Here is a 14340-nt window from a genome sequence, read left to right as displayed (position 1 = left end):
TTTTCATCAGTTGATTGATACCTTAATCACAGGAGACATTTTTCTTTTTTCCGTGAAAACAACCATTAGAAGCAGTTGTTTTTGAGGTAAGTGGATGTTTTGGACTTCCTAGATCTTTCTATTTTATGACTGCTTTCTTGTTTTAATTTGCAGAGTTTTTCCGAGAGCTCCTGGAGAATGCAGAAAAGTCACTAAATGATATGTTTGTACGGACCTATGGAATGCTGTACATGCAGAATTCGGAAGTGTTCCAGGACCTCTTTACAGAGCTTAAGAGATACTACACGGGGGGCAATGTGAATCTGGAGGAAATGCTCAATGACTTCTGGGCTCGGCTCCTGGAACGGATGTTTCAGCTGATCAACCCCCAGTATCATTTCAGCGAGGACTACCTGGAGTGCGTGAGTAAATACACAGACCAGCTGAAGCCGTTTGGAGATGTTCCCCGGAAGCTGAAAATTCAGATCACCCGCGCCTTCATTGCTGCGCGGACATTTGTCCAAGGGCTGACCGTGGGCAGAGAAGTTGCCAATCGGGTGTCCAAGGTAATTGAAATTCTACTGTCTTTCTAATTGGCCTTTCCCGTTTTCTCTGTTTTTTAAAACCAGTGGTTTTTTTTTTTTTTTTTTCCTTTAAAATTCAAGTAAAAGTTCTCACGTACAGTGGTCTTGCTAAATCAGCTAAATGTCAAAGCTTAATTCTTTGTGTGAGAGGAGCCAGGATTTCAAGCCATTCCATGTGGTTTGAAACATAATGTCAATATTTATCAGCAATTCAGCAGGGAAGCTTTTATCAGGGAATGCATGAAAACAGGTGTCTTGTAACCATGACCACTTGGCATTTCTGATCAGTTTTAAGGATGATAAATACTCATGCAGCAGTCTATCCCGAGGTTATAATCCTCTGGGAAGTCACAAGGTGACAGACTTCATGGTGACTGCAAGTGGAGACAAGTTGTTGCTCAAAACACCAGCACCTGGCATTTCTTCTTCTTTATCACCCTTGTCAATGTGGCAAATTCCTTAATAGTAAAAGAAGAGCCTTTAGCTGACACCTGTACAACTGGATTAGGGAGGACTAATGAATACAAAGTGTAGACTCCGGTGGAGAATTCTTTCTGTTATCCACTATCTTTGTAATTCAGTGCTGTGTATTGCATTGGGCTTATGAGAAAGATAAATCACTAATACATGTATGTGTCTTTCCTTGAGGATGTCTCTAAACCTTTAATGGATGGGGTCTTTTTCCACTGCTGTTTTTAAACATTGACTGTTTCCTGTGTAAAGGATATATGCCTTTGTTTAAATTCTTCCTTGACATTCAACTGCTCTTATGAGAGGCTTGCCCATTTATGAGGGCTGTCCAACAAATAAACTGGAAGATGATTACTTTAAGAGGTAAAGTTAAAACAATAGATAACAGGAGTCTGGTATTATGTCACCCAAAGAAGGTCATGTTTGTACAAAGATTATTGCTAAATATTACTTTCTTACTGCAGAGTTGTGCCAAATAGCCACATATTTTTTATAACTATTGGTACTATCCTGCCATGTTTCGTTTTTCTCTACTTTGATCTCCTCAGTATTTACATCTTGGTAGAAAGATGTATATACCCTTAAGAAATGTTTCTCTATGGCTCTGTTTGTAAAATTCACAGCAGTCCATTTTTTTTTCATTTTTTTTATTATTATTTTTTTTAATTTTATTTTATTTTTAAACTTTACATAACTGTATTAGTTTTGCCAAATATCAAAATGAATCCGCCACAGGTATACATGTGTTCCCCATCCTGAACCCTCCTCCCTCCTCCCTCCCCATTCCATCCCTCTGGGTCGTCCCAGTGCACCAGCCCCTAGTATCCAGTATCGTGCATCGAACCTGGACTGGCAACTCATTTCATACATGATATTTTACATGTTTCAATGCCATTCTCCCAAATCTTCCTGCCCTCTCCCTCTCCCACAGAGTCCATAAGACCATTCTATACATCAGTGTCTCTTTTGCTGTCTCGTACACAGGGTTATTGTTACCATCTTTCTAAATTCCATATATATGCGTTAGTATACTGTATTGGTGTTTTTCTTTCTGGCTTACTTCACTCTGTATAATAGGCTCCAGTTTCATCCACCTCATTAGAACTGATTCAAATGTATTCTTTTTAATGGCTGAATAATACTCCATTGTGTATATGTACCACAGCTTTCTTATCCATTCATCTGCTGATGGACATCTAGGTTGCTTCCATGTCCTGGCTATTATAAACAGTGCTGCGATGAACATTGGGGTACTCGTGTCTCTTTCCCTTCTGGTTTCCTCAGTGTGTATGCCCAGCAGTGGGATTGCTGGATCATAAGGCAGGTCTATTTCCAGTTTTTTAAGGAATCTCCACACTGTTCTCCATAGTGGCTGTACTAGTTTGCATTCCCACCAACAGTGTAAGAGGGTTCCCTTTTCTCCACACCCTCTCCAGCATTTATTACTTGTAGACTTTTGGATCGCAGCCATTCTGACTGGTGTGAAATGGTACCTCATAGTGGGCCTATAACTTTGATGTTAAAAACAATTTTTTTCATTGAAAAATCAACAACATTCTAAATACCAAAGGAAATAGAACCCCAAAGGTGGATTAATAAGGAATTGGCCAGGTGGAGTAATAAGACGAAACATGATCACTTGGGTAAGTCTGTGACATACAGATTGATATAAGAAATAAATATATATTCCATATATTCTTGAGAGATAGATTTTGTTGTTAAAAAATGTTAGTCATGGTGGCTTCAAATTTAAGCCCTTGCTTTTATTGAAGAATGAAATTGCCAGCTCTTGAGACACAAGAAGTAAGAAATTAAAAGCGTGGATGGATACCTGTGACAGTCCTGATTGTTATATAGAGTCTGCCTGAGTGTGAATAATGATTAGATACATATATTTAACTCTGGGGAAGTCTCAGTGAGGGAAGAGAATATTTTCTATCAGTCCATCTAAAAAGCCACAAGCGGGTTTGCAGATGACTCTCTTTCCTGTTTCTCAGAGGACGGCATTAAGGGCAGCCGGGAAATGGCACCTCCCCCTTGTCTTTCCCTGCTTGTCCCAGCCTTGAGATCTTTGTCTACCAAAATCTAACACGTCAACCTTCCTGGTAAAGACTGATATCATGGACCAACCATCAGTGGAGTATGACCTTCAGTTTTGTTTTGTTTTGTTTTCTAGACATGAGGTGAGATGTACTCTGCAACACTGAGATCTTTCTTCCCTTGATTTTTTCATGACCAACATTCATTTGCAGAATAGCTGCTGTGGGCTGGCAATGTTGTTAGTGGTCATGTGACCATGAATGTTTACTATTTTATGAAGATATTGGCTTGTTTGGCCTGAGTATCATTAGCCCTAATCTATTCAAATCATAAATCCCATACTGACATCTGGTTACTGCCTTCTAGTAAGTGAATAGATGGATGGATGGATGGATGAATGGAAACAGAGAGAGATGGATGGGAATATATAGCCTTGGTTTAGAAGCTGAGAATTTTTTTTTTCTCAAATAATTTATGACTTAGCGATTTAAGTATTTTACCAGTGAACTTTCTTACCTAATGATGACCAGATGGTCTGTAGCTGACTAAATCAGATGCAGATTTACTAGTACCATTTGGGTGCCGATGACTTACAGCACCCAAACTATTCTTTGTGATAAGAATAAAATATTACAAGACTGACTATATTAAGAAGAGAAGTAAGAATTGTGTTTGAGGGTTAGCCCCTCATATATCTGAAGTTTCCTTGTGGTCTGTTACTTGACTGATTTGGAGTTTGTGAAATGATTGTAGAAGACTTAAGGAATTCAAGGCAAAATTCCAAAATAGAGATTCACAAACTGTAACAACTTACCTCCTGCACCTTGGCTTAGGGGATTTTTTATCCTGAACTTTCCCTCTTCTCTTACAGTGGCTTCTTAAATCTAGGAAGGCATCATTAATAGCTTCTAATTAATTGTTTTGACTGGGAAATTTATCTCTTTGGCAAAACACAGCAGGTTGACACAAATGTTTTGACACAACATTTGGGGAATTTCCTTACCAGAAAAGTAGGGAACTAATTTGATGACGTCAGCATAACTATTTTTAGAACTTACTCTTGCCATCTCACATCTCACAAGTCTTTTTCTAGGCTTTGGATGGAACACGTTAATTTTAAATAACTGTTTGAAAATACATGTGCTATTGAATGGGGCTTCCCCGGTGGCTCAGTGGGAAAGAATCCGCCAGCAATGCAGGAGACACAGTTTTGATCCCTGGGTTGGGAAGATCCCCTGGAGGAGGGCATGGCAACTCACTCCATTATTCTTGCCTGGAGAATCCCATGGACAGGGGAGCCTGGTGGGCTATATTCCGTGGAATTGCAGAGTCAGACACGCAACCGAGCATGCAGGCATGTGCTATCAAATACATGCGTATCTTAAAACTAAAGTTCTAACCTCTCGACACAGTTTCACCTGTATACAAATCTATGTGTAGGAATCACAGCAACGTTATTTATAATAACATATAAAGTGAAAATATGGCAAATGTCCCATCTGCATAATTGATGATCTCTTCTGAAATCCTATGGAGCATTGAAAATAAGTGAACTACAGCCACGTATGTGGATGAATCAGTTACAAAAATCTTTTTGAGACAAAAAAAATAAAATCACCAAAAAATATATACCATTTCAGTTCAGTTCAGTTGCTAGTCGTGTCTGACTCTTTGCGACCCCATGACTGCAGCACACCAAGCTTCCTTGTCCATCACCAACTCCCGGAGCGTACTCAAACTCATGTCCATCAAGTCATATACCATTTATATAAATTTTTAAAAAGTACAAAACAATACATAATTTAGGAATTAAAATATATATGAGATCCCATGCGCTTAGTTGCTCAGTTGTGTCCAGCTCTGTGTGACCATGTGTACTGTGGCCTGCCAGGCTCCTCTGTCCATGGGATTTTTCAGGCGAGAATACTGGAATGGGTTGCCATTTCCTCCTCTAGGGAAGTATGTTGCCATTTCTCCTCTAAGGGATCTTCCCGACCCAGGGATTGAATCCACATCTCCTGTGTCCCTTTCATTGCAGGCAGATTCTTTACCTATTGAGCCACTAAAGAAGTCTCTTCTCTTACAATGGCTTCTTAAATCTAGGAAGGCATCATTAATAGCTTCTAATTAATTGTTTTGATTGGAAAATTTATCTCTTTAGCAGGGAGAAAAAGAAAGAAGAAAAGTTTAGAATAATAAACACAAACATCATATAATAATAACATCTGGGGATCAGGTTTCGAAGTATTATAAAAAAGAGATAATCAGGGGGTTCCATACTTACCGATAACATACTGTTTCTTAATCTCTGTGCTCTGTGTGTCTGCATGCAGGTTTAAGATTTTTTAATGAAAGAGATTAAAGTGGGAGGAGACATACCATTATTCATGTGTGATTCTTTCCATCTCTGTAGATATGCTCAAGTGCCTGAGCTGCCTTCCATGGTTCATCAAACTTACTGGTGTTTGTAGATTTGACCATTCACTTTCCATGTTCCACATTGTGCTAAATAATATCAAGTAAGCATGGAGACAAAGCTCTAAAATGAGCATAAAAGCAAATTTTGATAATAAAATAGTCTTGAGAGAGAGGATCTTTACTAATTTTTTTAGCATGATTGCTTTTTGAAAGCACCACTCTTACTTCCTTATATACACCCATTCGTGAATGGAAATTTGGATGCCATCAGCCCCTCTGAAGCTAATCAGACATGGGAAGAACAGAAAGAGGGCTGCATAGAGATATTAACAACTGTCCGCTTAGACCAAGCTTCTATTTTTCATCATGAAGGCAAGTGACTGTAGTGTCTTCACTGGTTCATCTTGAAGCCATTTAAACAAAAAAGACATGACTTTCATATCTTTTTGCTTTAATAAATGTGACGTCTATGAGGCAAAACTATAAATTGTGTCAGTAGCAACCACTTTAACTATGAAAGTCATTCGATTGATTCATTCCAGACAAATTAGGTAGATAATGGAATTGGAATCTGTAGAACTTGAACTGTGGCCAAATGCTGTCACTTCTCTCTCTCTCTCTCTCTCTCTCTCTCTCTCTCTCTATCTATCTAGATCTATTATGCATCTGTTTTTCTATTTAATTTTTTTTTATTCCTTGTGGGTTGGAACTTTGGAAAGAAAGTCTGGCTTTAGTACGACCAGAATTTTATTATCAACAGACACCTGCCTATGTCTGCTATCCATAATAGCATCTTTGCATGGGGAGCCTCTTAACGGACACATCCAGCTGAATAAACAATCTTGCATTAACAACATGTACCTAGAAAGCTATAAACAGAGAGTCCATTTTCCAAAACTGTGGTTGGTACATTACAAGGCTGAAAAAAAAAAAAAGATCATCAAATTTGATGAAATGAAGGCTAGGCAATACATCCATTCATAATATTCTTTGATAATAATTGAAAACTATTCTAAAGAATATGCCATGGATATAGTCAAAAAAGGAAATGATATTCTATCTAGCTTTTGCTTCTGAGATAGAATTTAAGACAAACTAAGACCACCTGTTGTGCCTGTCACCCAATTGACCTGTTTTGCTCCTTCTGTGGTCATCTTTTGATTGGAGTTAATTTTTCTAGTCATCCAGAAATGAAAAGGACCACAAAGAGGCCTTAGGTGAATGAAAGTTTTTTTTTTCTTTTTTAGTTCTTTCATGGTCTGTGTATTCTCTTCTGTAATTGATGATTGTCTAACATAGAATAATAATATAATCAATAATATACAATATTAGGAAGAATAGGTAAGCCTTTTGAAGCTATCAAGAATGTTTCTATGTTTACAACTTTTAAGTCAGCATGAATAATATATGCTTGTTGTTTGATGATGATGGTGTGGACATTATATTATATTTAGAAAGTGCTTTGCCATCAATCAATAAATAATTTCATGATTAAAAAAATAGTAACAAAATAACATTAGTACTGCTGGCCAAAACAGCAAAAAATAGCTTATTAATATAATTTGTTTATGATGTATGAATTTTACCATGATCCAGGTGCTGTGATAAGCACTGGAAATTGTAAGGGTATGAGCAAGTCCAGGGATCAAAGGAACAAAAGAGTTTCTCCCCTGAAGAATAGCATGTGTAGTGTTCTACATAGGACTCCAGGGAAGAGACAAGGTCCCATTTTTATGAAAAGTATTTGGTAATTTTGATTAAAACAATAAAAATATTTCTTATTAATTTTAAATTATCCTGCAAAATGCCTCACTTAGGTGTGTGTTTGGAAAATGATTAAGAGAGTGAAAACTGAGGAGAATGAAGCCATTTATTTCCAATACATTAAGAGCTTTTTGTGTATCCTTTCTTTATGGTCTTTTGGTAGCTTGTGTCTGTTTTTAATAACGTATGTATTGTTAAGTGAAATATTAGTCGCTCAGTCATGTCCAACTCTTTGCGACCCTATGGACTGTGGCCTGCCAGGCTCCTCTGACCATGGAATTCTTCAGGCAAGAATTCAAGAGTTGGTTTCCATTTCATTTTCCAGGGGATCTTCCTGATCCATGGTTAAAATCTGGGTCTCCTGCATTACAGGCAAATTCTTTACTGTCTGAGCTACTAGGGAAGCACCAGAAGCTTGTTAGGCTATTTTATTTTAAAATTATGTTATCTTTTGGAATTCCAATAAAATGGGCACTTTTCTCCCCATTGAATCCAGTTTTGAAGTTGTATTCATAGAAGAAAGGAGAAGGTAAGGGGTTCTTTAACTCTGTGCCAAGGCAACTTAGCTAGAAAAAGTTTGGCAACCACAGTTCTGACAATATCTAACAGGTATGATCTTTCTCTCTCCTACAGTCCAAGATGGGTGGTTGTAATAACTCAGCACTCATTTGATCCTATTAAATTCTTGTAAAAGTGGAGCCATTGTGGCAATGTAGCTAAGGCCTCATCAATAAGCATTAGTTCAGTGTGTTGTATACATCAGGTACTGTGGGTAAGTTCTTAAGATACAAAGACTATGCAAATTAAAGTGCTTACAAATGCTAATTGGGAGAGAGACAGAAACAAATAATGTCAAAATCTAATGATTTTGATATTATAATCTAATAATATTGATAATCTAATAAAGTCAATTCTACAGTAATTGTTTTGGGAATAGAGAGGAAAGACATCTAGCTTAACCTCGGGGTGTGAGGAACTTTCAGGACTGTGGAGAGGCCTGAAGGACACGTGGAAGGATGTGTTTGGCACTGACACAGATGATGAGGGCAGCAAGCGTAGGGGAGGCCGGGTGTTCTAGGCAGAGGAAAAACTCAGCAGAAACACAACATGAAGCCACGGATGAGTGCAGGAGCTGCAAGCACTCCTGCATATTCCTGAGGCATGAAATACATAGCGGGGAATAGGCAGAAATAAGACTGGAAACTCAGATGGAACCCTTGAATAAAAACTGCCTCTTTCACTAACATTTTCATGCTTGTCTGTTTTGCTTGCATAATTAAAAAGTAACCTTGCTTTTTTATTGAAGTATAGTTAATTTGCAATGTTGTGTTAGTTTCAAGTGTACACAAAAGAGATTCAGTTATTCATATATATACATATATTCTTTTTTCAGACTCTTTTCCTTTATAGGTTATTACAAGATACTAAGTATAGTTCCCTATACTATACAGTAGCTCCTTGCTGTTTATCTATTTTATATATAATAGTGTATATGTGTTCATCCCAAACTTCTAATTTATCACCCCATCACTATCACCTTTGGTAACTATAACTTTGTTTTCTATGACTGTGAGTCCATTTATGCTTTGTAAATAAGTTCATTGTTATCATTTTTCGAGTCCATATATAAATGATATCATGATGTTTGTCTATCTTTGCTTAAAAGCATTCCATTACTTTTGAGAGACAAATGTGCTGAGCACCTGCTCTTCATTGGACATTGTTCTGTAAGAAACAGGAAATAACGATGAACAGCATTTACCCTGACAAAAATCACAGTGTATCCAAAAGGATGGAAGTGTAAAAGTTTAAGTGTGGTACAAATGATCAAGATGAAGATAGGGGTGTGGGAAGAATGCTATGTAAATTAAGAGAAATGTATGCTTCCCTTTGCCTTGAAAAATTGGAAAAGGGACCTTAGAGTGGGTTATAGTCAGACTTAGACTTACAGGATGAATAGGGTCTTACAGAGGAGGAAAAGATCTAGGGCTTCCTTGCCAAGGACCCAGCAGGATAAAGGCATGAATTGTGGCAGGTCCTGATTTTGTTGAGATGTGGCCAGGAGGTCTGGATTGCATTATTTGGATTTTGTATTTCCAGCTAAGGAATTTGAAGGACTTTGCATTGGCAAGAAGTGATAGCTAAGATTTTTCAAAAGACAAGTATGTGGTCAGATTTTTACCTCTTTCCTAGGAAAGAGGTGAAAATCTCTGTTTCATGGATATGATAAACTGGAGTGGGGAAAACTGATGGTGGATGCAGAAATGGAAACTGTTGTAACTGCCCAGGTGACCACTGAGACCTGATTCCAAGAAGGTGGAGCAGAGTGGAGCAAGCATCTGGAGAAACAAAGGAACCAATCAGCAGGGTATAAAATGCAGTGCCTTCTCAGATTGTTTTTCCAGCATCAAGCACATTTCCGGGCACACTCTGTTCTAACTGAGTGTTGTCTGCCTGCTGACGGGTTTGAGAATCACCAACACAGTCAGCTGGTAAAGAATCTGCCTGCAATGAAGAAGACCCCAGTTCCATTCCAGGGTTGGGAAGTTCCCCCTGGAGAAGGGATAGGCTACCCACTCCAGTATTCTTCAGCTTCCCCGGTGGCTTAATGATAAAGAATCCGTCTGCACTGTGGGAGACCAGGGTTTGATTCTGGATTGGGAAGATCCTCTGAAGGAAGGCATGGCAACCCATTCCAGTGTTCTTGCCTGGAGAATCCCCCTGGTGCACTACGGTCCATGTGGTCACAAAGAGTCGGACACAACTGAGTGACTAAGCACACAACATAGACATGTTTGTTGGCAAGGGATGATAACATTTAGCTGGAGAGAAAAGGCTAACAGGATCAGATGAAACATCAGGGAGTATAAATACTTGAAGAGGATACAAAAAAAGAAGGCAAATGACCAAAAGCATATTGTTTTGAAAGTAAAGGAAGAGAAGTGCTCAAAAAATAGGGTAATCAGCAGCATCAGACGTTGCAGATAGTCAAGTGGGAGGGGCAGAGAAAATAGACCTTTGCTTTGGCCATTAGGATGCTATGAGCTTTAGCAAGTGCATCTTGCCCAGAATGGTGTTTTGGTTTTTTTTTTGTTTGTTGGTTTTGTTTTTTGTTTTTTTGCTTAGAAACGTTAATTCTTCTGTTCCTGTACTTTCTAGAGCAGACTGAACAAAGCATGGTCTATAGACTGGAGCCCATTCATAAAGAAGTTGTGATCATTCTGCAACAAGTCAAAAGTTGAAGCCATTAAAGAAATCTTGATAGCAATTTCACATTGCTGAGACATCTAAGACCCCACCAGTGGAATCTTCTGTAATGTTGAACTTTCATGGTGTGTCTCCTTGACGTGAGGTACATCTTGGTTATCCTCTGTAGGATCAGATATCAGGTCATGACGTCCTGGGAAAATGAGCCAGCCAAATCCTGTCCAGATCATTTGAGCCTCAAACAGATAGTTGCAAATGTATCAGTACTATTCTAGAATAACCCTCAGAAGAGGAAGATGGTGAACCTCTATTCACTGATTCTGTTGGTGTGTTTGAGCTTTTTCTTTCTGTTTTCAGCCTCCCTTTACCCTTCTTTGTGTGTCCTTGCCCTAACCTTCTTCCCTTGGAGAGCCTTCTCTATGTTTCTAACCATGACGGGCTCTCATAAACCCATTTTGATTGGCATGTCGGCTGTTCCTGTGTGTTCCACAAGCATGAGAACTCCTCTGGGGCCGTGGGAGATGTGGGCAACAATTGGACATCTTTGTTACTAATAAGAGATATCCACTGCTACAATGTACCAATTAAGGGACAACACAAATCTTAAAGGTCCAAGATTAACGCTCTAGTGCTGTAACTCAAAGAATGCTGCTTCTGAAATGGCTTCATAAAGAAAAACGGACCTGACAGTTTATTTCAGTGGCAGTGCTCACTCTGTTCTTGGATATTTATCTCTGAATGCCTTTATGCTTTTCCTACCAGAAGGCTCTGTGAAACAAGGTTTGAACAACACTCCTGCCGTAATTACTTTCACATGCAAAAAAGCACGTTCAGAGTGCTGACAGGAGACGTTGCCGGCTGTGTGATATCATAGCTGAACTTGAAAGTTTGGAGGATTTTTCTTTTATTGTCCCATCTTCAGAGACTCAATGTTACAGGGACATTCCCTGAGGTAATATCAGTGCACTGTAGAGGTTTATGAGCCAAGATACACATCAAAAATAATTTTAATAAAGCTTGACAGCTATATTGCATTAATCGTGCTGACATAGTGAAGCAGGACTTACGTAGGGAGTACGACATATTGGTATTTTTTTAAAAGGAGGTATTAGGTCATACAGATGCTTTCTTGTAAGAAAGATGGGGGGGTATATTATTACATACCATAGATTTTCTCCATTGTTATGTCTGTGATAACATAACACAAATATTGGATCCTACTTTGGTCACTTTAAATGTTTTTCCACATCTTCCCCTTCCTGGGTTTGCATTTTCTCTCTCCGTCTTGATGAGTGATATTCAGTGCAGACACAATGGATCAATCCCAGATGCTTAGAAAATAGTCGTTGTCCCACACAATATTGAAACTCTGCATTTTCCTGTGTCTAAATAGGATAGCCCCGGGTGAAAATGGACAGTTCAGAGTGTCAGTAATAGGATAATGGTGATTTTGACATTCAGAGGTAAGTTAAACTATAACCTGAATCAATAGATGTTCCAAGTTAACACCAGCTGACACTTAAGTGGCTGGCATAAACAGATTCTTAAAAATTCATTTTCATCCTTGCAGGAAGATGCTGCATGTCAAAAATGCCACTTTCATATTTAATACTCAGCAGAGAGCAAGATTTTTTATGGAAATTTAATCCTCTTCAGTTCATAATGTCTTAAGAAGCCAGGAAGGCAAACTTTTCCTCTGTTCATTTTGCAGAGGACTTGGGCAATCAAAGCAGCTCCTCCCTTCAATATTTTAGACTTTCATAAATACAGTCCTTATGGAAACAGTATTATTCTGCATATTATTCTCATAGTAAACATAAATATGAGTTTCTCCACAAGGAAATAGAGCTGTTTGTAAATAATGGGTGTTACAACGTCCTTCTTTGCTCTTGGCTTTCTAAGAATAAGTTCTCTTGCTAAAAATACATGTAAATGTAAGGCAACATTTATTTCACTAGTTTTCAATGAAAGTGGACCATATTTAGTCAGAAATACAGGGTTTGATGGTGCTTTAAAACATTCCCTTGTGTCTAGCGGTTAAGAATCCGCCTGTCCCTGTGGGGGACACAGGTTTGATCCGTGGTCCAGGGAGATCCCTCATGCTGCCGAGCCACAGAGCCAGTTTTCCACAACTAGTGAGCCCACGTGCTGTAGCTGCTGAGCCTTTCTGCCTAGAGCCTGTGCTCCGCAACAAGAGAAACCACCAGTGAGAAGCCCAGGTATAGCAACTAGAACATAGACCCCGCTAAACACAACTAGAGAAAAACTCAAGAGACAACGAAGACCCCGCACAACCAAAAACAAACAAATAAATAAAAACAGCAGCGAACCACTCACTCAGCAGAAGTCCTTTCCTGTTAGCATTCTGTTGCTCAATTTAGAGGCTGGGCCAAGGAGAATCCAGCCGTGCTTCCAATAAAGTGTATTATTGAAAAGACAAAACCTCATGGTATCCTGCAGCATTTGTAGGCAGAAAATAGCTACATAAAATATTTATGTCACTATTTCCATATGATATGAGAAATATCTCCTTTGGAGTGGAAAGAAAAAGTACCCTGACATTTTGGCTGGGAGAGAGTAGATAGAATCCGAATTGAAAGTCTTTCTTACTTTCTTTTCTTCATGTGTGAAAGTGATAGGTTTTTCCATAGAAATTCTGATATGCCCATTGTTTAATAAATTATAGAACCTTTGACTCTCAGCTATCCAGAGTCTCTCTCCTGATCAATTTATATTTCATTACTTGTTTTGTGATTGTGAGACAAAGGGAATTGGGGAAATGAGATTAATCTTACAGATCACTCAAGCCAAATGAACATTTTTCCTCTATAAATTACCAAAAGACTTCAAATAAAGCCGTCATCCTAGCTTAAAATGACATTTAGTTGTTGTTACTGGTTAGAAAAATATTTTTATGCAATTTCACATATTATTTCTGACTCCAAAATCAGTATGTGCTCATCCAAAAAGAAAAAAAAATGTGTACAATGCAGAATACAAAGAAGAAAATAAAATAATCCTTAATTCTTACTACCTAGAGATAACCAGTGTTAAAAGTTTGCATCTCTAGTGGTTTGCACCTCTAATATGCTTTTATATTACGTATTATTAAATCATGTGTGTGTGTGCTCTTTCAGTTATGTCCCATTCTTTGTGACCTCATGGAATGTAGCCCACCCAGCTCCTCTGTCCATGGAATTTTCTAGGCAAGAATACTGCAGTGGGTTGCCATTTCCTCCTCCAGGGGATCTTCCTGACCCAGGGATCGAACCCACGTCTTTTGCATCTCCTGCATTGACTGGCATATTCTTTACCACTGTGCCACCTGTGAAGCCCTATTGTTAAATCATGGGGGATACTTAATACTGGATCCTACTTTTCATCATTTTAAGTATTATTCCACATCGATAGCACTTTTATTAAAAAATTACTCTTATTTGTAAAGTTTTGTTTTACAACCTAAAGGATTTGCTTGCTGCCAGTATATCTGGGATCTTCACAAATAGTTGCCCCCTGGACATTTTTTCTCATAGCAGGAAGCAACTGTAGTAAGCAGTTTGTGTGTGTGTGCATGGTGGTGTGGGTGTTTAACTCCTCTGCACTCTCAGGGCCAGCATACATGGCTTTTTCATATATTCTTAATCATGTATTTAGCTATTGGAATTTCTTGGTTGATTTATAGTCAACACAGTTAACAAGAATTAGAAGCAATTTTTATGGAAATAAAAGATATACCCATAAAGAAGATATTGGGATGAGGCTGCTAGAAAAATATTTATTAGATCTCCCTATTACTTCCCACTGGGCTGAATATCTCCATCTAAGCCAGACTGCAAAGCTATGGACTTTGTTCCTAACTGTCTCACAGATGTGTTCA

At 38.4% G+C, this 14340-nt stretch overlaps 1 protein-coding gene across 3 annotated transcripts in view; it reads left to right on the top strand.

The window, feature by feature from the left end:
* Positions 1 to 14340, top strand: part of GPC6 (glypican 6) — a 1252059-nt gene that overhangs the window by 632602 nt on the left and 605117 nt on the right. For all 3 annotated transcript variants that reach the window (XM_006080336.4, XM_044926951.2, XM_044926950.2), the window contains exon 3: positions 154 to 545. In XM_006080336.4, coding sequence (XP_006080398.1) covers positions 154 to 545 — 392 coding nt within the window. The remainder of the gene's footprint in view (positions 1 to 153; positions 546 to 14340) is intronic.

The sequence above is a fragment of the Bubalus bubalis genome, chromosome 13 (genome assembly GCF_019923935.1).
Source record: "Bubalus bubalis isolate 160015118507 breed Murrah chromosome 13, NDDB_SH_1, whole genome shotgun sequence".
Taxonomy (NCBI): Eukaryota; Metazoa; Chordata; class Mammalia; order Artiodactyla; family Bovidae; genus Bubalus; species Bubalus bubalis.
This window is presented reverse-complemented; position numbering and strand designations above follow the sequence as displayed.